The 27,778-nt window shown below is 43.1% G+C and overlaps 1 protein-coding gene across 1 annotated transcript in view; it reads left to right on the top strand.

The window, feature by feature from the left end:
* The window catches only part of LOC119660589 (neuronal PAS domain-containing protein 4B), a 402,201-nt gene that overhangs the window by 358,235 nt on the left and 16,188 nt on the right, over window positions 1–27,778 (top strand). Inside the window, exons 8-9 of the mRNA XM_038069258.1 lie at window positions 5,086–5,192; window positions 5,289–5,442. Of these exons, the coding sequence (XP_037925186.1) occupies window positions 5,086–5,192; window positions 5,289–5,442 (261 nt within the window). The remainder of the gene's footprint in view (window positions 1–5,085; window positions 5,193–5,288; window positions 5,443–27,778) is intronic.

Genomic DNA, 27,778 nt, shown 5'->3' with positions numbered 1-27,778 from the left:
AAATGTTGGCACTTTAACTGGAAAGACCGAGAAACTTGCAAGAGCCCTTCGAAAAGGCCCATTGATATCTGCACTCTGCAAGAAACCCAATGGTCTGGTGCTGCGACATTGGACACGAACGTGGCAAAAATGGCTACAACCTTTTTTATTTTGGTAGCCCACACACTCAATCTTTGTTGGCATTGCCATCTCAGAGGGTTTCCGTTATGCCATTAAAGAAGTCGAACGATTTGATGATCGGCTGATGAATCTCACCATTATATCATCGCACTAATTACTTCTTCACCGCGTACGCATCACAGATAGGTCGACCTGACGCCGAGAAAGCTGCCTTCTGGCAACTTCTCGATGAAAAGACTTGCCACGTGCCTGCTTGCGACCTTAGTGGTCATGTGGGTGAAAAGACAGCCGGTGACAAGCGGGGAAAGGGGCTTGGAGCGCGCAATAAGGGTGGCGACCGTGTAATCGATTTTGCGGAGATCCATGACCTTGTACTTATGAATACATGGTTCATTAAACGATTGTGTCATCTTACTACATTTTATAGTGGGAATATGAAAACGTAAATCGCCTATATGCTCTTGTCTATGAGACCATCGCACCTCAACATCAATCGTTGATTGCTCTCCTGCGAATTAATCCACCGATAAAACTGTGCGTGAGCGGACTGGCCCGCCGCACATTCAGTGGTGGCGATTTCGTGAGAGGAAAGGAGAAATGACCTCACTTACGCGAGTACTACCCAATACGAATGTCGAAGAATTGTTGAACCAAATGAAAGACACGATCCACAAAGCGGTCTCTGCAACCCTCGGGGGTCACCAAGCCAGATAAGCGGTACATCAACCGAGATACTTGGCTGTAGCAACGATATTGAAATGAAGGTCCGTGAAAGCGAACTCTTCTATCACAAGTTTTTCGACGATAAAACACTAGCCAATTGGCAAATTTACAAGAATGCCAACCAGGAGCAAAGAAAGTGACCGCTGTCACCCGACCGCATCATTACAGAAACCTTTACGATGAATTGGACACTTGGGATGGCGAGAGAGATCTGTATCGATTTGCTAAAGCCAAAACGAACGCACACAGGATATCAAACACTTCTGCTGCGTTAATGACCGCGACGGATTGATGACGAGAATACTTCAAGCTGAGCAACTGAAGAATCTATTCATCCTCCACTTCCACAATCATTACTGATATTTGGAGCAGTTCCATCTGTCATCGCAACTGAAAGCAATAGAACCGGACGACATCGCATCTGAGCTCTGGAAAGCGAAGAGCTGTGACCCAACACTGTGGCTCAGTGAATCAATCAGAGAATTAATCGGGTTGTTCAGGAATGTAGAACACCATCTGACTGGCAAGAAAGTACCACAGTTTCAATATGGAAAAAGAAAGGTAGCCCAGCAGAATGTTCAAATTACCGTCCGATCCGGTTACTTTCCCATACCATGAAGATTTTCGAACGCATTCTGAGAAAAATCATTGAAATAACCGTAAATCAAGCCGTATTTGTCAAGAACTGTGGAACTACTGACGTAATAGACGCTGCACGGTTACTAATGGAGAAACACCGTGAGAATCATCGCCCTTGACACATTGCATTTCTCGATCTGAAGAAAGCATTTGACCGTGTGCCACACTAACTCATCTTGTATGCTCTACGACAACACTTAGTGCCGGAAGAACTCGTGCACTGGGTTCAATTGCTCTACCACAGTCCGAAAAGTAAAATTTGAAGTGTTGTGGGTGCTATATACTGCTTTATGCAGATGATGTTTTCCTAGCATCTAATAGCAAAAGTGATCTCGAGCAACTTGTCCAAAAATGGAATGATCGCCTCATGCAACACGATCTTAGATTGAATCTGAATAAAACTGATTTTTTGACAGTCGATCCCCATGAAACAGGCACAATCACTGTCAGCGGCAGCGACTTGCTTAGAACTGAGCTATTTAAATACCTCGGATCAACGCTGTCAACCAATGGAGAGCTGCGTTATGAAATTGCTTCACGCATTAACGCAACCTGGATGAAGTGGTGTTACGCAACAAGTGTTCTTTGTGATCGACGTATGAACGAACGTCTCAATTCTAAAATTTACCGCAATGTCGTCCGTCCTGTTGCTTTCTATGGTTCTGAGTGTTGACCGACTATAAAGGACAATGAACAGCGTTTTGCCGTAATAGAGACGAAGATGTTGCGTTGGACTAGTGACGTGACACATTTTGATCACATCCGAAATGAGGATATTCGCGATTGATATAGGGTTGAACTAATCGTGGAAAAACTGCGAGAGAGGCGTTTTCGATGGTATGGTCACGTAACTCTTGCTAACGAGAATTCACTTACCAAAATTGGTCTGAACATCGAAGTCGATGGTAACCGAAACAACCGTGGCTTGATACATTGGATGGGGATTTAAAAACCTCGAGATTGTATCCAGATCATGCGTTTTATAAAATAAAATGGCGAAACCGATCACAACAAGCTGATCCCGCTTGTGAACAGGACAAAGGCTGAAAGAAAAGAAGAAGGGTATTTTGAAGTCTGGTTGCCATGTGCATGGATCGCCAGATCAGATTTTTCAGTTGGGTAGTTTTTGAGAAAGTATCCTTAAAGTAATTGACACTTTTCAACTCCCTCATACTTCTCATTTCCAGTCAACATCCAAACTAATACCTGTTGCCAAAAGTCCTAATCGAGATTTTTCATTTGATACCTGACTTGGCTATATTTGGTGAAAAAAATTGCACCTCTCTCTTAGGTGTACGGGGCTTTTCCCCCTTAAGTTCAACGTAGAGGAGTATAATTTATTGCATATGGGGGGGTTTACAGTTTTTATAAGGTTTTGGTAGTTTATTTCGCAGGGTGGGTTTTTTGTCCTAGCTACGCTTCTATGACATGTTCCTCGTTTCGTACTTTTACCAACCGATTTGTTTGGACAATATATATACTGGTACATTCCAGGCGTGTGAACATATTGATTCTGCTCTCTTTCTCTTTAGATGTCGTTTCCTTTACGCTGCTAAGCCGAGTTTTAAAATGCGCACGTCTACTTGTTGGGACTGACTCTATTTTGAATTCTTTCAATGCATTACTGATCCTGGGTCACAATGAGGTATAAGTAAGGCTGGATCTCACTGTTGTCTTGTCGCTGGTGCCTAGTAATGGCGGCAATTGTTTCCTGTCTATAATGTCGGCGTTGTATCCGTTCTTTCTTGCCGTATCTTTTAAACCTTTCGATCTGGCTAGGGGGTATGATTAGTAGTCTGTGAATCATGCTGTCGAAAATCGCGAATTTATGGTCATATGAATTGAAAGAGGTATTAGGAATGGTTCGTTTTGTAGCTATAGGTTTCCTGAATATATTGAACTCGAAGTCTTCCCCGTTTGTGACGATTTGCATGTCTAGGAATGGTGTTTCGCCCATTTGTTCAGTCTCCATGGTGAATATTTTTATGGAGCTAATTGATTTTTTCCAGCAACCCATTTAGGAGCGATTGTCATCATTGATATTCTAACCCAAAAAGCAGGCATTATCCCACACTGTTACATTAGCTCCTACAGGCCTGCGGTAGTGGGGAAAGCATTCAGAGTTTCCAGTTGGTCTTCTATTGCCAAAGGAGCTGCACCTTGTTCCTAAGAAGTTTATTGAAATTTGTCGAGTGCATTTTCCTAGGATTCCGTTTTTGTATCTCGGTATGTTTGCCTGCAATGGTCAGACTAAATTCTAAATAACGATGATCTGATAGTGAGGCTTCATAGGGGCGCACATCACGTTCACAGTCATCAGACCAGCAATCGGCTTCTCTCCTCTAGGATTGCATTTGCTACTGTCCCAATAAATAATTTGAGGGTTTGCATCACCACCTATTAAGAATTCAGGGCCATTTGATTCGATTTGATTAGTTCTTGCGTCGGCGGAGGACACAAAGAATCATAGGGTAATTGAACTAAGCAACTATGACGTTCCCTCTGTTGCTATTAAGCTGGTTTTGTAAGTTTACCGCAACAGTTGTAGACATAAGTTTAGTCTAAAGTGAAAGCTGTCAAAAACTGAAGTCTGCTGCGTTTAGTGTGGGTCTCACCGGGGTTACTCGCTTGCCTATATTTCGTTTGAAAGTTCCGTCTTGTTGCGTTCGATTTCTCTAGGTATTGTCCCACGTGATGTTGTAGCAACGCCCGTGTCCTCATTCCTTACAGTTCCTTTTTTTCGCAGTACCTTACGCTCTCGTCGGCTGGGAGACTTCCCCTTCTAGGCATGGATCCGTTTCCACATACCGATGTTAGACTAGTTGGGTGAACACCACAACTTCCCTCTCTTTTGCTTCTCCTAGCAGAGGAGAAGAAGAAGTTTCTGGCAAGCTTGGCTTAGCTTGTAGTTCGCTCTCTATTCTGGTTGAAGTTTCCTTCCTTTCCTGTTTTCTGTAAAAAGTAGGCAAGATCTTCATCGATAGGTTGCCCGTAGTCAGATTTCCAATTTTTCTCATTAAAGGAGCTGCAGTATTCTTCATTCTGGGTAACCGTGCTGTAGATACTGGGTTCCAAGTCCGTAACTCCTTACCAATTGAAGAGTAAAAGTACGTTGCTTCCATTTTCGTGTGTTCTGAACACCTTTGTTGTGCTAGTAACCTACTACACTACCATGATACCCCCTTGAACATCACCAAAGGGGAGCATCTGGCTGGTACTGAATGAATTTAACTCAGCTTCAATGTATTTCTTTACTTCTGTATCTCTTTCCCTTGTAAGCTTTAATTAATGTAGATTCAGTCCATGCAACAATATTGTGGTTCAAGTTTTATCAATATTTCCGTAAGGCAAGAGGTGAATTAAATCTATCAAATCTATTCGAAAATTGCAATATCTAAATAGCAAATGGGTGCTGTTTAACCTATTCAGTGACCCCAACTAGTTAAAGCTGGTGTTCGATGCATTCGAATTATGTTAGATGAAATAAACATTCCACAAAAGATTAAGCCCGCCCACAACACATTTCAAAACCATTCCCCTATCCACACTCGCTTGTATCTAATACTATTCGCTATCTTAACCATATTTTTGTATCTATTACAGCGGAGAATTTCACTTAGGTTATACAAAAAATGAAATCCAGGGAATATCGTGGTATCACCTGCTTCACTGGGACAGTTTAAGGGAAGCACAAAACAAACATAGACTAAGTAAGTATCTGACATGCTGTTTGGGTAGAGTTGCGGGTGCTTTAGTAAAAGTTGATTTGAATTATGCATTACCAAATTTGTTCAATATCTTTCCAGTTACACAATCGGAACAGGACCGTTCATGCATATTATTAGTGAGAATGCAACGCAGACAGGGAGATTTTATTTGGGTCCACGTCGTACTGCAAGTTCGCGACGGACAAGATTCAAACCAACAGCCTGTGATAGTGTGTACAAATCAAGTGTTGAAGTAAGTAGTCTTAAAATCGCAAGAACTATTGAATGCAGATAGTGATAAAGTCTTAGCAATAGGCCCCACTTTGAACTATGATATGGTGAAGTAAAACAGCGCAAAAATGGCAGCCATGCTTAGACAGAAAACCGCATTCTTTCCCCAACAAAAGACAGTATATCACCAGTCAGTCAGCTACTGTATAATTTTCGTATCAAGAAAGCAATGAAATTTAACACCCACGACAATAATATGGTGGTTTGTTAGATGGCTCCACCGCCACTATGGTTGATGTGGTGCCGCTCATTACACCATTTAAAATCGCTGACACAATAAAAGGGGGAAATAATGAAAGCGAATAATACAACACACACAGAACCAGGTAACAAGACGATGTCTACCACTTAACCGTGGCGATAAATAAAGCCGCGCTAAGTACTCGCAATTTATTTCTGTCCTCATCTTTCAATGGCTCTCTCCGCACTCGGCTCGTTTATACTTGAAGATTGTTATGCCTCTTTCTAAATGGAGTGCGAAAATTTAGATACAGTGGCGGTTGATGGAGATTTTCTGGGGACAGTGCACGCGGGTGATTTTGGAAAATGTTGCTGATTGGTATGTAGACTGGTTTATGTACTTCGGTTGCAATGAGAGGGAGGGTCTGCTATATCCTCAAGAAGGCCCTAAAATACCACTAGATATACATAGAGTCCGAAATTATTATCTTGACCTCTTATTTACTAAGTTCAGAATTAACTTGAAAATTTCGGTGTGAACCTGATCACATTCAACTACTTTTTAGGCATCTAATATACACGAATTCTAGGGTTATCTCTAATGAGTTGGTATGGAAATATGTATTTAGGAAAAAGGATAATATCTGGTCTCTTATTTCAAAATAGATCCTATGATCATCTTGTCAAATTTCTACCTTTCGTGAGTGTACTGCCTCCTCGACATTACTAAAAACATAGCACCACCAGCGATTCCAACATCTCGAATCTACTGAAATTGTAGTTGATGATAACAAAGGCCAACTTATGATTCCAACAAAATACCTGAAGAACTGTGTGAGCAACCTCAGCGGCGACAAAGTGGACGTCGACAAATGCCGCGCATTGACGCAACGCGTAAATATGCCCCGCATCAGAACAAATAGCATTCGCACAAAAATGCTGTTTATGCACTCGCGTCATTTAACATGACATTTGACAAAGAGACATCACTTCTTCGGTATCTTCTTGCGCGTATGTATCTTTTCTTTTATTCATGCTGGTCCGGTTAGCGTGCGTTTGTTGTTATCATTTGCATTGACGCACATCATTCGCGGATTCAAGCTGAGCGAGAAAGGCACTAGATTGGAGCCAAGACAATTTGTTTGCTGATTGCAGAGGTCATACGCTAGAAGCGGGTGGGATGACAAAGTCAACAAAGCATTTTATCTTTGGAATTGAGATGCTTTGGAGTAATGCAGGAGCTGAAAACAAGATACAACTATTATTCGCTAGGCGAAGAGTGTTTTTGATGATGGAAATTTGCAGATAATCAGATGATCTCGATCTTCGTTTGATAGTTAGTTCTGGAGCGGTTTCTTTGTTGGTAATAACAGGTACGGGGATGACGTGAGTAAGTGCAGAAAACCCCATTGTTGCATTGTTTGAAGTTATTGCACTTTGTTACAAGACACTATCATTTGTATGCTACGAACTTAAATAGAAATATTTTAGAAAAATATTAGTGCAGCTGCTGGTAGAATTAGAATAAAGAAAAGCAAGCGGTGATCGACACTCACCTTTCCCATTTCCTCCTTTCAAATACAATTCACTATGCGTTAGGAGCTGAAATATACTTCTGATACAATACCGCATTTAGTATAGCTCTTTGGAGAGTGGGGATTATTTGATCTGGGAAAAGGGTAACCGAATCGAATTGTAATGCCCGCTGAGCTCAAGAAGCGTGTTCTCCGTCATAAAGTATCCTGAATTTTGGGTAAATGTACCATCAATTATAATGTACCCGGCGAAGAAAGAGGAACCAATTGAACAATAGAATTATTTACCGCAGATTCAGCTTTTACAAGCATCAGCACCCTATTTGGACTCTTCATTTTGACCACCGAACTCCGTAAAGAAACTTAAGATGTTGAAGACAGCGCTATGCAAAAAACCTTTTGAGAATCTTCAATGTGGGTGTTATTGATTGGAGGGCATAAAGAAGACTTATCAGCATCGAACTTTCGGAAACAATAACCAAACATACTTGATGATTAAAATAGCACAATATATTCATCGCTATACGCAACATAAAAATACGAAGAAATTTCGAGGTTGTGTTCTTCAATTATTATAGAAAGCAATCAGAATGGCTACTAGTCGAAATTGCGCTCCTATTAGCTCAAGGTGGAGTTATTACTCTTTAAATGAAATTGGCACTTCCTTCCTTAGCGATCCAAGCCTACAGTCCTCAATAAAGTAGGAACTCAGCATACCCGGCTCAGCCGGTTCCGAATGGAAGGTTTAATCAGAACTGCATATTCGACTACCCACTCGGACACCACCTCGTCGTGGTGGGGGAGCTTGTGGTAGTTTACCATTACATTTAGGGTGCCCAAAAACACATGAAGATGGAAACAAAGGATTGTAAGTCTCCAAGTGGTAAGAAGTCTAACACTTCGAATCCACCCGCGACTTTGTGAAATCAGGTCGTGGCCTAGGCATGGATTTTGGAGGCTTCACCTAATTCATGTTTCCTCACGGAGGAATCTGTGGAAGACGGTCTCTCCGCTTCATTGGACAACCTACAGCCGGTGTCGATGGCGCGGTCGGCCACGAAGGATAGCACAGAACCTGCCTGAATCAGAGCAACTGGAAATATAACCACGCGAAATGAAGGCTCTGCGAAGAAAACTTTAGTCATAAAGGAGAAGGGACTACAGGCTTGCCTGTCAGAACCTTCTCCTCTGAAGAAAGGGAAGCTGGTAATGTAGACGCAACGGGTCTAATGCCGATATGTGAAAACAGACCATGAAACTGGGAGGGCTCCTAGGCGACGACAACGGAAAGCACTGTGAAAGAAAGTTTCTTGGGAATGAGAACATGGACGTTGCTACACTACCAAGTGTGGCAATATCTGGAACTTTTGGCGGAAGGTGAGGACACGCTAGTAACCCCGGTAAGATCCACGCTGAACGCAGCCGACTTTTCAGTTAGCGGCGGCTTTCATATTAGACCGCACTTATGGCTACAAACATAAGAGTTAGTCAAATTAACCTGCAGCATGCGACAGCTTCTTCCTATCTACTGGCGGCAAAGCTGGGAGATTTGCAGAGCTATTCTAATATGGGTTCGTTTTTACAGAATCTGCGGTATTGGGTCAATCAAGGGGACCAGGGATCTTCTTCGATGAAAGATCCTCGAGACCGAGGGCCTACGGCTCTAATTTCAAAATTGTTAAAGGCAACTATGCTAAGACAATTCTGTTTCCAGGACCTTGTTGCGGTCAACTTACAATAACAAGTTAATGGTAGTAGGAGAAACGTCCTTGATTATCCTCTGATTCTTTGTGCCCTCCGCTGACGCAAGAACTAAGGGATCTGGTAGTGTATGCAGATTGAAGTGGCCTTGAACTTTTAATAGGTTGTGATGCAAACCATTTATACAACTGTCAGACTCCTGTCTTAAACAGACTACCGACTAAGACATATCCCCATTGCATTGAGGCCAGGTCTATTCAGTCTAGGAGTACCCACCTAGTGGTTCTGAAGGCTCAAATACCTTACCATCTCACCTATTTATGTTTATCTTTTTCGTAACCTTGACTTTATTGTGCCACTCTGTTCCACGTGTCCTCGTTCTGCAGCATGGTCTCAGTTATGATGGCCGTAAGCACTTGGTACCCTTGCGCAGAAGAAAGTAGTAAAATGAGTTGTAAATACAGTCGGCCGATCGTGATTCCTCGATGGTGCGCATGTAATATTGAAAATTACCGTGATCGCTGAGTAGCTGGGTTGGGTAAAAGCCAACCTCACCGTGCCTCCATTTTCTCGCCATTTCGAGGATATATACATCTCCGCTTTGCAGTATGGCGAGCGATCGGAATAATTTCTGCTATCACCGTTACTACTGTATCCAATATGGTACGATAGGCGGACCCAACTCACAAAGCTCCTCGCTGTGATACATCTCCTTACTGAACGATTAAAGAGGTCGGGCAGCACCGGATTCATCAGAAAACGGCGCTTTCTGGGTAAGGTATATCCAAAATTGGCCATCAGAGGGCAAATCGCCAATATTTCAGCTGTAGCACTTTCTGCGGTGTTCCAAATCTACTCGAAGAAGTTGATCTTTGTGTCAATCCTGTTGTCAAGGTGTTTCACTTCCGATTTCGACAGGACTATGATTTCAGCAAACTGAATAGAAACAACTTGACGAAGCGTTTCCTTCCTCATGAAGGTCACTTCGGCTTTCTCCAGAGTTGAAGAAAGCCCATGCCAATGCAGGTAATTCATTTGTTGATTTGCCGCATCACATTCCCCGTTTGTGCTAAGATTGTTAAACCGTGTATGAGATCATCTGCGTATCCGACAAGATGCGATTCTTCGGTCATCTTGAGCCGTAGCAAATGTTCAAAACGAGAGGGCAAATGATAGATCCTTGAACTGTTCCGTGTGAGCTTCATTCTACACAGTCCTTCCACCCGGTCCTTTAAATAGTCGTTCAATATCCACAAAAGGTGATTGGAAAATGGAAACATTCTTCCACTTCCTTGGACATATCGCCACCGAAAAGAAGTGCTTCGCTTAGAAGTCTTCCGTGGAAAGTCAATCTTTGGCTGATGAGCTTTTCAAACAGTTTCGCCGCTGTGTTTAACGTGTTGAGAAGATGGTTCGATGAAGACCCCTTAGGCTCACATTTGTCTTTGCTTATCGGCACGAGCTTCCCAACCTTTTAGCCGGAGAAGAAAGCATCCACTGTTAAATAAATAAATATGAATTGAATGTGCGGGATAGCAAGTCCGACCTAAATTTGAATTCAAATCTCCGCACTTCGCTCGGAATATCATGTTCTCCTGGTGTAAAACAAAACCTTATTTAAATTGGTTTACTGTTCACATTACAGCAGGGGGGGGGGGAGAATTTTCATCCAGTAAAACCAACCCCACTTTCTCCTTCTTTCCCACAAAACCACCTCAAAATATGATTTCACGTCCCCGCCCCGCTTTCACAAATTTCTTCTGAATTTTTTTTGGTTAAGGGGTCTACCAATTTGCTTTTGGCATATCCTTGATGGTGTTTTCGGGCTTATAGTGATTTTCAGAGGGTATTTCAGGCTTCTTCTTTATAAGCAAACTCTCGAACAGTAGAACATGACGTGACAGATGTACAATTACATTCAGGATAAAATAGCAAATAATACAACCGAAGATGGAGTGTGGGTCCAAAGACCCCTCTGCCTCTCATCGCGACGTAGCTGCCACTTTTCTAGCGACTCCCATCTTACTGTCATTTGGTATTCTATATCATTTTCACACATATTCATTCTCTTTTTTTTGGGCAAGCAACGCGATTTCCTGGCCATAATATCCATTGAGACCACTCCCGGGATAATACACGCTACCTGCTTTGAAATCGTTCTGAAGGCACCGCACACCCTTAGGTCCACCAAGTATTTACCTTCCTCCGATTGCTCTCTCACTCTAGTGTTTTCTTCCTGGCCGATGCGCGCTGAGATCAACATTCAAACCTGGAGCTTAAGCGTCACCGATTATTCGCGAAGTTCCCCAAATTACTCCTCAGTTGCGGTAGGCAAGGTGAAGACAGCAAGCGTTTGTTTTAACTTTTCGCGCTGGACATTAATGACGGACAGGGCGGTTAGGAGCGCCATTATTATATAGAAAAGAAGATGTGGGGAGGTCAGTTCTGCTGTTCGCCGCCGCGCTGTTCTCCAGATGATTTGCCAGTCCATTTCTCTGTCTGACTGTTCGTCTGCATCTCACAGAGAATTTTTCAAAACCGTAAATTCGAAATTCAGTGGGAAGGTCGGAATTCCCACGTATGCTGTGAGTAACTTCGTTCTACCTTGTGTTTAAGGGGGGTCTACATACATGCAGAAGGGCCATGTCGGGTATTAAATAAAAAGCCTTGATTAGTATTTTTTCCAAGCTAGATTAGTTTTTATATTTGATGCAGGGGGACGAAAGCAGGGCGGAGGTTATCAACTATTCATCTCTCGCACAGAACCATTTTCAGAAAAAAGAAATACCCGAAAATTCTGAAAAAAATACATTACCTGGGCCTTTAAATACTTTCCATACCGATGCTGGTTAAACAAAGTTAATAATGGCATATTACCACTTCTATTATTATAATATGGAACGCCCTTTAAGTCCATCGTAGCATCATGAAAACTTTGCAATAATATAGGCTATTATATAGAGCATGAAAGCATTATATAGAGCAACAAAGTTTGTTCCTCCTGGACAAGACCGCCTCTTTCAATTTCTTTACAGTGAAGACTGCACATAATTCAGTCCTGCTCCTGTCATCGGCAACTTGAACTCGGATGGGGTGTATAATAAAAAATACTCCTTCCATTTTCAGTGCTTCTATGGAACAGGGAGTTTGATGAGTACCGACTGTGTAGCAACCTCCTTGTACCCGAGGACGCTGTTAATTTTTAAGGTTTTGTGTGAAACAAAACCTTATTAGAATCGAGACGGTATCTGTCTGTCTGTCTTTTTTTTTTTTTTTTTTTTTTGAGGAGGTGGAAATCTTCAAAAGACACTGGTCTGGACACACCAGCGTGTGGGATTTTTACCCACTAAAACCACCTCCGACTCCCTCCCTGCCCCGCGGAACCAGCGTAAGGTATTACATCACGGGGCGGAGTCAGCTCACTCTAGCTTAATCCCATTTCTTCTATACGCGGCGCACGTGACCGCGTTTTTCTCCTTTCCTCTGCCTTTCGCAATTTATCTTGAATTGATGCGATCATGGAGTTGACCGCATCCCAATTCTCTTGATGTGCTAGCATTTTCGGCACCAGATTTTCTGGTACCAGCACCTCTCCTAGAGTCTCCTCTAGGTTCCTCCTTTCTTCCACAAATCTCGGACAGTGGAAGAATACATGCTCTGGGTCCTCTGGGACTCCATCGCAATTTGGACAGTCGGGTGAGGTCTCCAATTTAAACCTGTGAAGATATTGGAGATATCCTCCATGTCCCGTGAGAAACTGGGTGAGATTATAATTAATCTCACCGTGTCGTCTCTCCAACCACTCCTTGATGGCAGGAATGAGCCTGTGAGTCCACCGACCCTTTCCCGAGCGTTCCCACCGCTCTTGCCATCTATTTATGGATCTCTCCCTCTCAGCCTTCTTCGTCTGCAATAAGGGAGAGATTGGCTTCGCATGGTATATATTTGCCATCTCATCTGCCAAGATGTCAATAGGCATCATTCCAGAGATGACGAATGCTGCATCATCTGAGACAGTCCTGAAGGCAGAGCATACCCTCAGAGCTGTCCTCCTGTAGACTGCATTCAGTTTGCTAGTGTTAACTGACATCCGTAACGCCTCGCTCCAAACTGGGGTCGCATAGAGCATGATTGAGGTCACCACCCTGGCTATAAGCAACCTAGAGGTATGCCGTGGCCCTCTCAAGTTCGGCATCATCCTGGCCAGGGCCATACTGGCAGTGGATGATTTATCACAAACATACTGTACGTGTTGCTTATAGCTGAGCTTCCTGCCTATCACCACCCCCAAGTATTTGATGGCCGGCTTGGAAGTGATGATATGATTCCCGATTCTAACACAGGCGTAATTTCTCTTCCGGCGCTTAGTGATGAGGACCGCTTCCGTTTTTTCCTCCGCAAGCGTCAGACCAGAGCTCTCCAACCAGCATTTGACAGCACTGATTGCCTCGCTTGAGTATAACTCAGCATCTTCGAGATGCTTTGCGACAACAACCAGTGCATTGTCGTCAGCGTAACCCACCACTGTGGCTTCCTCCGGAAGGGGAAGATTAAGTACATCGTTGTACATGATGTTCCACAGTAGTGGGCTCAATACGGAGCCCTGCGGGACACCCGCGGAAACAACGTACTCCTGCGGTCCGTCATCAGTGTCGTACCAGAGCCTCCTTTCAGTTAAATAACTATCGACAATTGCGGCGAGGTAGGCGGGAATACCAACCTTCGCTAGGGATTTCCGGATTAGATTCCAATTGGCCGAATTGAATGCATTTTTCACGTCCAGGGTTACTACCACGCAATATTTGCTGGTACTACCCTTTCCGTGAATTGCATCTTCGGCCAAGCCAGTAACCAATTTGATGGCATCAATGGTTGATCTGGCTTTACGGAACCCATACTGCCGATCTGAAAGGCCGCCTTGGCTCTCAACTACTGGGAGTAATCTATTATAGATTACCCGCTCTAGCATTTTCCCCACCGTGTCCAAAAGACATATGGGTCGGTATGAGGATGGTTCACCTGGTGGTTTACCAGGCTTAGGCAGAAGCACCAACTTCTGCCGCTTCCATACCGCTGGAAATATTCCCTCGGACATGCACGCTTCGAACAACTCAGTAAACATGTCCGGCCTGGATTTCACGGCAAGCTTAAGGGCCTTATTCGGTACTCCGTCCAGACCCGGTCCTTTATTGTCTCCTATTCTGCCGCAGATCTCCAGGAGCTCGTCTCTGGTGACTGGCGGGATTGCCGTCACATTCAGAGGTGGTTGGAATGTGTCGGTGTTCTCCTCTTGCTGGGGGAATAACCCCTGGATGATTTTCAACAAGAGGGCGGGGCACGTGATCTGCAGAGACGAACGGCCTCTAAATCGTCCCATCACGATTCCATAAGCTCTCTCCCACGGATTTACGTCCGCTTCTGAGCAGAGCTCCCTAAAGCATTTCCTCTTGCTTCGCTGGATGGCGAGCTTGAGGGTTTTGCGGGCTGCCTTGTAGGCACACTCTTTCTGCCCTTGATCGATTCTACCTACCGCCCTCTGAGCCGCTCTTTTCGCTCGGTGGCAGGCTGATCTAAGGCCGGTCAGTTCAACATTCCACCAGTAGTTTGGTCTTCTACGGGGGAATGCGCACCTCCTAGGCATGGACGCGTCACATGCTTTGGCGATGCATTGAGCCAGATGGACAGCTCTTTCTGTAGAGGCGCCTGCTATATCAGGTTGATCCAACCACACCTTTAAGAAGCTCTGGTCATCCAAAGATTTTGCAGACCAGCCTGAAATCTTTTTCGGTTTCGGGCATGATAGCTCTTTGCCCTGAGGTTCGACACATGTCTCAAAGAAAACTGCCTGGTGATCGCTGTGGGTGTAGCGTTCGCTGACGCACCAGGATATACCACGCGCCAGCGAAGGGCTGACAAAGGTCAGGTCTACAACCGAGCCTGACCCCCCTTTCTGGAAGGTGTTTACAGCACCTTCGTTAGCCAAAACAATGTCCATCTGCGCAAAAGCTTCTAATAAACTGCGCCCCCTAGCATTTGATTCCCTACTACCCCACTCTAGGGCCCAAGCATTGAAATCACCAGCAATCACCTTTGGACTTCGTCCCTTCGAGAACAAGATTATCAAGCATTTGCTCGAATTCAGACAGTATCAAACTTGGCGGGGCGTAGCAGCTGTATACATATACACCACTTATTTTCGCCCACACGAAGCCACTGCCTGCCTGACTTGCAGTACATTGTATGGCCTGTCGACCGCAAGCCCATATCGCCGCTCCACCAGTCGAATCTTTGACCCATACGCCACCGTGACGATGTCTATACGGTTCGCTTATGATGGCGATTTCCATCTCAGATTCGAACGTGGCCTGCTCAAGTAAATCCTGAGCGACCCTGCAATGATTCAGGTTTATTTGAATAAACCTCATTTTCTCATTGCAGTGAGCGCCTTCCTAAATTCTGGACATTTACCACTCCCGGCAATATGCCGGTTATCCTGTCCCTCTTTTACTTCGCACAATAGGCACTTGGGGTCCCGATTGCACTCTCTGGCAATATGGCCTTTCTCCCCACACCTTCTGCATCGATCGGATCGATCAATGCTGCTGGTGCATGCCTTCGCGAAGTGTCCAAACATGAGGCATTTAAAGCACCTCTTCAGTGAAATTTGTTAAACAGCAGACAACCCATCCAATCCGAACCCTTCCGGCAGCCAATAACATCTGTGCTGCCTCCGCTGGTACTCGTATTGTGGCTGTTTGAGTACCACCATAGGCTTTTCGTAAGCCCACAATAGACTCCTCGGTGAGTTCTTTCAACTTGAATTGCTCCTTCAGAGCAATACAAATTTCTTCTTTCGATGTTACTTCATCGAGATCCTTACATTGAAGGTAGATCTCATGTTTTTGGGCACGCACTGCGGCATTCTCCCCAAGTGAGTTTTTCACTTGAGTGCGAAAGTCATCAGTTTTGCCCACGCTGAATCTTTTCAGCTCGAACATGAGATCCCCTTTCTGGGTTCTTCGGATTCGGTTTACATTTCCGCTCAGATCTTTTAGGTCGGGATCCGCTTTGACCTTTTTGAGTATCTCCGCGTAGGACAGATTGCCCTTACTGGAGATAACAATTACATCTGGACCAGTTCGCACTTTTGCCTTTCGTTCCGCTTTTTTGTTGGTAACTTTAGTCCATCCATCGTTTTCGCTGGTCTTAGGCTTCGCAACGCTGGTCGAGTTTCCTAGATTCGCTGTACGGTTTCCTCCTTCTGACCTGTTGGTGTTGGTTTTCCGGATGTCCTGTCCACCTTTTTTTCTCTTAGGCGCCTGCTGATTACTTAAAGGATCCCCCTCTTTTTCACGTACTCGCTTATTTCGCTGGGATTCGATGGTAGTACAGTTAGGCGTCACTTGGGTTGCTTGTGATACTGTTGGCACAGCGGGGTTCGGCGTGTTCTTATTATTCTTTTCCTCCATCTGTGATCTATTATAGAGAACTCTAATAGCCCATATTCTTTATGGCTTGGTGCACGTTGTGCTTGTCCTTGATAAACTCGGACAGCTCAACTATTTTTGCCCCAAGCTGGGTGAAGGGTAATTCCTCCGGATCGGGACTCTGCTCCCTATAAGTCCCGGTAGGGTTACTCCTTTTACATGGTCCTTCACTTTTGGCCTGTACTTTATCCTTCATCGTCTTTGGCATTGGTGGAGATCTCAAAGTTGATGAGCTTCTTTTGAATGGATCTCTTCCTTGTTCCTGGAGCACCTCCTGCTGTCGAGCATCTTGAACATGTGCGGTGGGTGTTGTCACGGTTTTTGTTGTCTAAAAAGCTGCTTTTAATTCATCTTTGTTTGGTCTTGTTATTGGTGTTCTCGGTAAAGTCGTACTTCGCTTGAATACTTCCTTCTCCAGATCCAAATCACTTGTAGCATTATATGCCAAGGTGGCCAAGTTGTCCACCACCGAGGCACTGCGGTCGAGGGATATCGACGATCGGGAGCCCGCTTGCTCACTCCCAAAAGCCGCCGGTACTGGGGTTCCGATCCCCTGCACCGTAAGTTTCCTCCTTCTCTCGTCTTCCATGGTGGTTTTATGTTCTGGGTATCCTTCCCATAGCCATTTTGGTCCGCGCACCAGAGATGAGCAAACACTAGCCCATGCACAATCAAAAAAGAAAAGTGCATGAACACATATTTACACATCAATAGGTATGCCCCTATCCGCCAGCTGGGGTCGCGCCTGATGGGAGATCTGGCCACTGCTCACAGTCTGTCTGTCTGTCACACCCGATTTATTCAGAAAACGGCTGGACCGATTGTCACGAAAATTGATGGGAATATGTAATCTGGTGTTCCCTTTACATGCAGTAAGTGGTGCCATATTGTGTTAAGTTTAAGGGGGGGGGGGGGGCTCCCCATACATGTAAATGCAGGGTGCAAATTTTTTTTTCACAGAATGTAGCCATGTGGGGTATCAAATGAAAGGTCTCAATTAGTACTTTTCAAAACTGGTTCCATATTTGATGTTGGGTGAAACGTAGGGGAGTGAGGGCTCAAAATATGACCCCCAAAAAGTGTAACAGGTCTCGTTCTCCGAACCTATCCAACCGAAAAATCTGAAAAAAATCACAGTGGTGCATCTTTACGAAATCTAGGCCTCAAAATATATGCGGTTCCGATATCTGCACATTTTAGAAATTTACCCGGCACCCCCCTTATGTTCACCCCAGAAGTACAACATTTGGCATGCGTGTAATGAAGAACATAATGCACAATTTGGCCAAGTTTGAAGAAAATCCAATTATTATTAACAAAGTTATAGGGGGTGAAACTTCACATTTTTTTGTGAATTTTGTGCACTCTACAACCTGCATGACGTCATCATCACATATCAATTCGTCAATACCACAACGAAATGAGTTCTTATGAATTGGGTCGCAGAGAATTATTTTGTTTTAGTTTTATAGTTATCTGTCAACGAGACATGTGTGTATGTAGGTATATAATATATGCGTGCTAATGAACTTTGCGGGTAGTGCCTATTTCAAATAGATATAAGAAGTAAATCGGAAATATGGGTACGATCCATTTATATACCTGCATATATGTGTACAGTATTCGGAAATAGACAGTTTGTTTGTTTATGGTGAGCGGAATATCTATAGCTGTAATATGTACGTACGTCTCGTAGATTGGAAAAATATGAAAGATTATGTTGAATTTGCAGTAAACACGGATAGAAAAATGTGCGTTGAAATTTCTTACATAAGATAAACACAAAACCTTTATACCCGAAGCACGAGCTTCCGGTATTCCGACTTGTTATTCTATGAAACCCGTATTCACAATAAAATTTTCGTAGGAGCATAAAGAGGAGATGATCAGTGGATTTTTTAAAACGGTCGTCTGAAGTAAGGAAACCTTCCTGCCTTTGAACATCGAAAAATAAATCAGCTTTTGTTTGGAAAAGAAGTTGCAAAGGTTTTGATATCGTTGTTGTTAAATAAGATGTTTGAAAATATTGAATATCTACATAAAGTAGAATTCCCTTGCTTGGGTTGTGAAGTAGGATAGACAAGGTAACAGGATTGTAATTAATTGAATGAGAAAAATTTAGGTAGTATTAATTGCCAAGACTCAATTGGCGCTCGGCCCTCGGTCTTTCAATACAGGGATTCTTCTGTGAAGAAAACTTTTTCAAGGTATCTTCGTTTAACCTCTGAGGAGGGCCGGAAGCTGCATATAAAATCTAGGGCTGCCTTATCCTCTTCATTGGCTACATATTATCCAGAGTAGCACCCAATTTTTTTCCATGCGGTAGCCACTTAGGCAAAGTTCTTTTGAAATTATCCGGAATTATGCGAACTGTTACCAAAGTTCCGCCTTGTGAGATGACAGTTTCTAGGACTTACCTATTACTGTCCTACAACACCAGAGTAATTTACAAGATTTTTGACAGTGTTGCTGGCTTCCACTTTAGCTTGGATCCGAGATGCACTCCTAAATACTTGACTATGGAAAGTGTGTAAAGTTTCGTCAGTCATATATGTAGCATTACCGTAAACTTGCCAATGATTATTAAGGCTGGGTCACAACCCATGGGAACAGACAGAGAACCGCCGTGTCGTAAAACATCCTGACATTTGCCGTCCTACGTCCTTTGGCAAGGGTTCACTTCAACTTGGACTTTGTCTAGTTAGTTTTCTGTTCAGAATCAAAGCTTTCTGACCCCATTTGTATCGATTCTAACTAACAGTTGAGTCAGACTACAGAGTTTGATTGAAGAGGTTACTTATTTTGTTTTTTTCTTATCTTTCTCAGCACTAGTTTGTAGGTCGCCCAATATACTTTCCGCGGATTCTGAAATGGAGTATTTTCAGGTTGATCTATACCTATTATGAAATCAAAGTGTCTGTCATCTATGGGCATTATATCATTCTGAATCCACCAATGTGATGCTGATAGCTTCTCGCCTGGCTGTATAGAATTAAATGGCTCATTGTCTAAGTTGTAGATCCGCAGTTGGGTTTCTATTAATTTAGATCCCCTCATGTTGATATTAGAACCTCCCCAAGAGATATAGTCGCCGTTTGTCCACATTTGCAAACTCAGAGCACCACACTCGTAAAAGACCCGTGAGGACATTTTTCCCAAACTTCTTAGCATCCGTTTCCGCAACGCCAATAGCAAGGATAGTTGGTGACCTATCAGTTCTTTCTTCTACTCTGCAACTTAGCAGTATTCAGGTAGTGGTTTTAAAGTTGTCATTTATGGCACAACAACCGGAATCCGTTCTACGCCTGCCTTAATAAGGAACTCCAGACACCCCGGTCTTGCGAGCAGGTCAACTAATTCGATATCCCTGAAAGCTGTCTGGCGTCCTGACACACGCCATCGCTTCATTTGAGGCAGGATCTGTCTCATTTTGTTTTTCTACCGTAGATATTGCCCTTATAGACTTTCAGCGCTGGATCATCCTCATCCATACGGATTAGGTGACCCGGTCACCGCAACCTATTGAGTCGGATTTTATCCATAACCAGACGATCGTAGATTTGTTCGTTATGTAGGTTACGGAATCGTCCATCCTCATGTAGAGGGCCGAAAATTCTTCGGAGTCTTGTACAGTAAAAGCCCTATGGTGAGATGTTTCGAACGAAGCAGTTTTTATAAGTTGAAATTGGCTCTGTTGGCCGTACGCGGATTTCATCGCCATAGCTGTTATCGGTTGTGACTTTCGACCCTAGATAGGTGAAATTTTCAACCGTCTCAAAGTTGTAGTCTCTTATGTTCATTGTTTTCGTTTGATCATTGCAATTCGATGTTGCTCGTTCTTTGGTTTTTGGTGCATGCCACCATGTACTTCGTCTTGCCTTCATAATTGTGCACCCCGATATCTCGCGCCGCCTGCTTGATCTGAATGAAGGTAGGCTGTATATCTCGGGTTGTTCTTCCCATAATGTCAATGTCGTGACCGTAGGCCAGTAGTTGAGTGCACTGGAATAGGATGGTGCCTTTTGCATTCACATCTGCATCGGGAGTTACTTTCTTTCGGGTGAGGTTAAAGAGGACGCATTAAAGGGCATCTCCTTGCCTTAGACCGTTGTTAATGTTGAATGGCCTCGAGAGTGATCCTGCTGCTTTTATTTGGTCTCGCACATTGGTCTGGGTCAGCCTAATCAGTGTTACCAATTTTGTCGGGACACCGAATTCTCTCATGGTCGTTTGAAGTTTTAACCTAGCTACGCTATCATAGACGCCTTTAATGTCGATGGAAATATGGTACAATTGAAGGCGATATTCCCAAAGTTTTTCCATCGCTTACCGCAAAAGGAAAATCTGATCTGTTGCTGATTTACCTGCTGTTTCTTTTATTCTCTGTGGTGGTCTTCAGTTGGCGGGATCTACAATTCGCCGATATTTTGTTTATTGAGCAGTTCATCAAAATAGTCAGCCCATCGCTCTAATATTCCCATTCTGTCGGAAGTCAGATTTCCCTCTTTTTCTCGGGAGGATAAGCATCGAGGTGTATAAGGCTTCATCCTGGTGGCTTTTTGGTAAAACTTGGTTGTGAAGATCATTTGTTGATGGTTCGTCTCTAGGACATCTGTTAATTGCGGTTATTGAGGCATCCATTTAGCCCTTATAGGTGTTGTGGAGGGCTGTGTTGTGAACAGCTTCAGTCATGGCTGAAATGAATGTTGTAACCAAATTCGGTTCCCTTCCAGTAGAGCTGTTTCGGCTTACAGGGCGATATTTTAGAAAGACTTCGCCTGTCAGAGCTGTGGTAAAGCATACAGATAGTCTACCAGATATGCGCAGGGAGAATATCCCAGCATTGTTGACATAAGTGTGTATGAAGAACTTGTGCTCTCTTGTTGTGATACTTGACTTTGCTAGGTGAGACAAATTAAAACGACAAAATCTTCACATTTAATTGGGTGGTTTTACACTACCGATGAGATGTTCAAAGCCGAACATTGAGCCATCGCATTTCATGTCCAATCTCTATATTGGTGCTGTTTATGAGAAGGCTACTTCGCAACCCCAGCTATTTCTAAAGCCACAGGAAAAGAAGAAATCTCCGATTTAGTAGGGCGCTTCTTTTTTCCCCGTCTATCCCTTCTATCTAAATCCTTAAAGGCGACGAGTATTTGGAGGCGCAGACATCTGATGTGATACCGGGCGTAGAATTTAGTTTTGGGACTGGCAGATTGTATACGTTAGTAGGCCGTTAAAATCTTTGTGGATTTCAACCAATAACCCGGCCGATTAAAATTTTATATATTCTCAAAGATTTTCGGGAACAAAATTTGCTTAGGAAGTATATCACTAACTTTTCTTCCTGTTTTCAGCACTAATTGTGCACACTACTAACATTTGATACACCTTTTGGTGGATATTCTATAGTATAGAGTTATCTAACATAAAATAGAATCACAATAACGGCCAGCAGAATAATAGAAACCCATTAATTTTTAAAGGCTTCCACTGGGTAGTTATTATTTCAATTTTCGCCGAATAATACACAATCAACATCGATTGAAGCGAAATGAACCCATCAAGTATAACCCTACGACCTATAAACTTTTCACATTACCATTAACTCAATTTATTCTTCGTACAATCATCTCACATTCTCTGAAAGATTTATAAGTGCTTTGGTCGCCATAAAGCACCCTTATGGATGCCCTCTTTCTGAGAAAAACCAACAAAATAAATAACTCCAATATACGATCGTCATATTTTCCATAAAATTATAATGTCATCAATCAAAAGCTCTGATTATACGTATTTCCATCTCGCATTGAAATCCAAACTTCCTTCTACGAAATGGAAATTCTCATATTTTTAACACACCAATCACCTGGACATGACCATATAAAGTGCACTCGCGCATCATATTGTCCACCAAAGTGACTTATTGACTCTTTTTCATTCTTTCCCCGCCTCAATTTCCACGGTCCGCGTGCGTTTGCGACCATCATCAAGTCCGGCTGAAATATATGAATCTGTAGCCAAAAACAAACAAGTTAATCGTGGAATGAGAGCGATTCGTATAAATCTCAGGTGAAACGGCGTATCATCTGCGCGGGGATCTATGGCCCCGGCTTGACCGTCATTACTTGTAAGTCATACCACAAGATTGAGCACTTGCGCGAATCGCCAGTGCCGATCGTCGCCGTGTCCATCCCCTGCACAGAATTATCCACCACACTGCCCAGCCACATACATGCGTAAGCATCAGATTAGTTGCGCATTTGCACATCAATCGTCTGGTTCTTATGCCACATTGAAAATTGCGCAATAATTCATATGGGATCGATAAATTTCTGCATCGGAAATAATAGCACAAACATCAGGAATTCCCTTCGTGGTTGGGGAACCTGAAATTATTCTTGCGGTTGATTTGAGAGGGTGAGGGAAGTTACAGTGATGCTGGAACAGGAGTTTGTGATGACATTTGAAGGGTAGGTGAACGTCCAAGAAAAATATTATATCATTTTTAAAAGTTTCTCGCTTAAGTCTTTTGAGACCTAAGTTAACAAAGGGTTACTCGCTTAAATCTTTTGATTTTAGTTAGTCTAAGTATACTGGTGTTGATATTTCCTTATTTCGGCAACAGTCGGGATAGATTAATTGCTTTATTTTCAAAGGAAAGTTTGTCACCACTGGAATAGCTGGAATTCCTTCCACACTTTTCCTTTAAGTGGAGTACATTAAATCTCATGAATTTGGTCCAGGTTATGGTAAATGCATCGTTGATCATTCAAATATGACCAATGCAATGGAAATTGACCTAGCTATTGCCATACAAAATACCAATACAAATGATGAGCCCGTTTAATTGAAAAGCGCGGTAGATGGCATTAGTTCCGAAAGTTTCTAAATTCTCTCACTTCACTAAGCACCTAATAACACGGCCATAATCTGGTCAACTTCTCTTTTTATGATACCGTGTAGACGGTATATAAAATTATAATCTATGTCGCTGTGATTCTACGGCAGTAAAACATCCAATTCAATGCCTAAGGCATTTTGTTCGGTATCTTCTGACGTTCAAGTGATTTAAGATCAACTCGTCGTCGCTAGCGATGCTTTTGAAATTGCGCGACGTCGACGGTTAAAGTTGAGGAAATGTTGCAAATCGTTCGATTCGATTTTATTTGAATTATTATTCTCACATAAATTATTGCAAGTGAAGACCACCATCGTAGAATAGATCTCACAGATTCACTTATCGATTCGAAAGTGTGATTACATGCTTATCGGAATCATGTTTGTAGAGAGAATTGTGCATTCGCACCTGGCGGTCGGTTATTATGATATCAAGTTTGGGATTCATGTTAATTTTACGTTATTTCTGTTACATTCCTTTTTGAAAAGTGTTTAATCTAAAACTATATCTGCGGGACTGAAATACATGGTCTATCAAATTTGATAAAATTGCACTCGAAAGGCAAGCAGTTTACTTTCCAAGTTATATGTTTCTGTAAAGTTTTATTATTTACTGTTTTATTTCCCAACTCTCATCTCAGCGCTTACTATTCCGATCTGTACTCATTTTAGGGATTATTTCTCTGATTCTTTGCCTATTGCCTCATTCATCATCATCAACTGCGTAACAACCGGTATACGATTTAGGCCTGCCTTAATAAGGAACTCCAGACATTCCGGTTTTGCGCCGAGGTCCACCAATTCGATATTCATTAAAGTTGTCTGGCGTTCTGACCTACGCCATCGTTCCATCTTAGGCAGGGTCTGCCTCGTCTTCTTTTCCTACCATAGATACTGCCCTTATAGACTTTCCGGGTGGGATCGTTCTCATCCATAAGGGGTAAGTCACCTGCCCACCGTAACCTATTGAGCCGGATTTTATCCACAACCGGACGGTCATGGTATCGCTCATAGATTTCGTCGTTGTGTAGGTTACGGAATCGTCCATCCCCATGTAGGGGGTCAAAAATTCTTCGGAGGATTCTTCTCTCCCGGCCAAGAGTTTGCAATTTTTTTTGCTAAGAACCCAAGTCTCCGAGGATTACATGAGGACTGGCAAGATCATTGTCTTGTACAGTAAGAGTTTTGACCCTATGGTGAGATGTTTCGAGCGGTACAGTTTTTGTAAGCTGAAATAGGTTCTGTTGACTGACAATAACCGTGAGTGGATTTCATCATCGTAGCTGTTATCAGTTGTGATTTTCGACCCTAGATAGTATAAATTATCAACGGTCTCAAAGTTGTATTCTCCTATCCTTATTCTCCCTGTTTGACCAGTGCGGTTTGATGTTGGTTGGTTATTTTTCGGTGCTGACGTTGCCACTATATACCTTATCTTGCCTTCATTGATGTGCAGCCCAAGATCTCGCGCAGCCTGCTCGATCTGGACTGTAGACTGTACGTCTCGGGTTCTTCTTTCCATGATGTCGATATCGTCAGCATAAGCCAGTAGTTGGGTGGACTTAAAGAGGATCGTACCTTTTGCATTTACTTCAGCATCACGGATCACTTTCAAGCAAGATAGCGGAGAATATCTTATAGATGGTATTCAGCAACGTGATACCTCTATAATTGCTGCACTGTGTAATATCTCCCTTTTTATGTATGAGACAGATAATACCTCCTTTCCAATCGTCAGGCGTTGATTCGCTGTCCCATACCTTGAGCACAAGTTGATGAACCACTTGGTGTAACTGGTCGCCTCCATATTTAATTAATTCGACTGTAATTCCATCGGCTCTTGGCGACTTATGATTTTAAGCCGATGAATTGCACGGACTGTTTCCCCTATACTTGGTGGTCGCAGTATTTGTCCGTCGTCTTCAGTTTGCGGGACTTCCAACTCGCTGATGCTCTGGTTGTTCAGTAGCTCATTAGGTTTATACTATATGAATATACCCAGTTTAGTTAGATAATCTCCTATCGGAAATTGGAATCTTGCATGTACCACGCTGTAGACTGGACTCAACGTTCAGCACAAGCATTCCGTTTTCTACTTTTATTGTCCGTAAATATCCCTACCTTTCCCAAGTAATAGTTTAGCCTGCAGTGATCAGTAAGTATTCCCACTATGATCCGGAAGCTCTTTTAAGGTTTAAAAAATCTTTCAAGCGATCCATATCCTCCCATAAGCGCCCTGGTCGGTTCCTAGTAAGTTCGCCCAGTACAGTTCTCTCAGACATCCTCCTTCATATTTCAACGTCGTAGCTACGAACCCATTTCCGTCTATTCAGAACGACTCTGGGTCGTATACAGGATGGCTGTAACTTTCTTTATCACAGCTGTCTCATTGCCTTCTAACCCTATATGGCATGGAACTAATTGAGCAAGCCAAGCGAGTTCACTTTCTCAAGGCATTCCCATATCTGTTTGGAATTGACCTGGTAGGACCTAAGTGTTTTAATAGCCGATTATCCATTGGTTATAATAGTAATTGTCCAGCCTTCTGTAGTTTGTTTGGAGGCAAGGCAATTCTACCTGTGACGTATATTCCCGGCTGTAATGTGCTGGTATATTTACCCATTGGTTTACGTTTTCCATGGACCAATTACTTACGCGCCTGCATTCTCTGCCGTAAGAGACTCGTAAGTGTACTAGGCAATCTATTGCTGATTTAAACCATGTGTCAGTCCCATGCTCTCCCAGTTTCTGTTGTTGCTTCCACCTGTTTTTGGAACTTCTTATTGAAATGAAACCTCGTTGTTATGTTATCAGATACCGCTTCGTATCAAAAATTCGGGATACCGCCTAGAAGGAATATTATTCTTCTTTCGATTTAGGGTCCGGTCTCACAGGTACCCCCGCATACTCTGAAGATTGTCTGCATCTGTATGAATAGATGGAGGGGAATCAATTCGAAAAAGACCTCTCGGTATGCCGTTGGGCAACTTATCACTGTTCCAATGATACATGCTCAAGCCAATGTCTGAAGTTTATGGAACTCCCTGGCTGCTGTGTATAGCTTCGTCCTGTATGCCCAGATTGCCACCCCATTGATAATTATTGGCTTTACTATTGCAGTGTATATCCTGTGCAGAATTTTCAGAGTGCATCCCCATTTTTCTTTGCTATGGACCTGCAAGTCATCAGGGTCCTTGTGGCTTTCCAACATAGATTTTGGTTTTCCCAAATATTTGACCGTTACTCGTTTCACCTCCAAATCATGTAATCAATGGTTCTCAATTGATAAAGCTTTGACTTACAAGTGAATTGTACTATAGTGGCCTTGGCTGAATTTATGCACAGTCCCGCCTTTCTGCACCAGTCACTAGTGATTCGCAGTCCGGTTTGAATTCCGTTCAATTGGATATCCTCATATTTGAGCCTACATATTAAAATAATATCATCAGCGTAACCCTCGACCTGTATTCCAGTGTTTGTTAGCTCCCCTAGGAATTTATCAACTGTCATGCTCCACATGAAAGGTGATAATTCTGTGTGTTCATGACAAATGAATTTGCACCAGTCGGTACTTCTATTGGCCTATTCTCTAACATCCTGACCATCCAGAAAGGAAGGGTGTTTCCCACTCCCTTGCGGATTAGGGTATTCTGTATCTTTGTGTGGAAAATTGGTTTGAAAGATTTAGGATGAAAATGATCCTTTTCACTCGTTTTCCGAGTGAAGACTGTGCACCGCCTTAGAAAAGATCCTAAGATCTTGCCTTGGCCCCCTGAAGTAGTGCTGGAAAAATTTCATCACCTCTAGCTGATTTTAGTGGTTTTTTCTACTGTCCACCTTACTCTAGCTTCTAAGCATACGTTTTTCGCTAGTTGCCAATTCTACTTGTTCACCTTCTGGGGGAATGGGAAAAAATGAGTTCTGAGAAGCAGTAAACGTCCCATCTTTCTTCTTCTGACAGACAGAAGATATTACCTTGTCTTTGTGTTTGTGAAGGCAAAGATGTTTCTGTGGTTTATTTTATCCCTTCAGAGAGTTCCCTGAAACTGTTCCATTTTGTTTCCATGGTTGGATTCCTATACGATTTCAATGCTCTATTTTACCTCCGTCAGTCCCCGGTTTGTTTCGCCGATTCTTTTCTCATTCTGGTTTAATTCCTGCTCTACCAGTATGGACCCCTTGTTGGCTTCGTTGTCTTAGCCGAACAGCTGGCCACATTTGCGTCTATGATGGCTCTGTTGCGGCCTCCGACCAACTCTATTTTGCTCTTGATGCGACCGCTCATCTGCAGATGAGCCATGTTTCCTCTCAGGTGTCTTATGTAAGAGTCCATCTCCTGGGATTCCTTATTATTCTGTCAACTTTCGGATTGCTTTCTATGTTGAATCCGATTATTCTGTGATTGGACATAGAAAGCCCATCCAACACTCCTCATTCTTGACCAATCTACTCATCAGAGTTGTATCTACTATCTCTCTCCTGGTACTGGTGA

Source organism: Hermetia illucens, chromosome 6 (assembly GCF_905115235.1).
Source record: "Hermetia illucens chromosome 6, iHerIll2.2.curated.20191125, whole genome shotgun sequence".
NCBI classification, from domain to species: Eukaryota; Metazoa; Arthropoda; class Insecta; order Diptera; family Stratiomyidae; genus Hermetia; species Hermetia illucens.
This window is presented reverse-complemented; position numbering and strand designations above follow the sequence as displayed.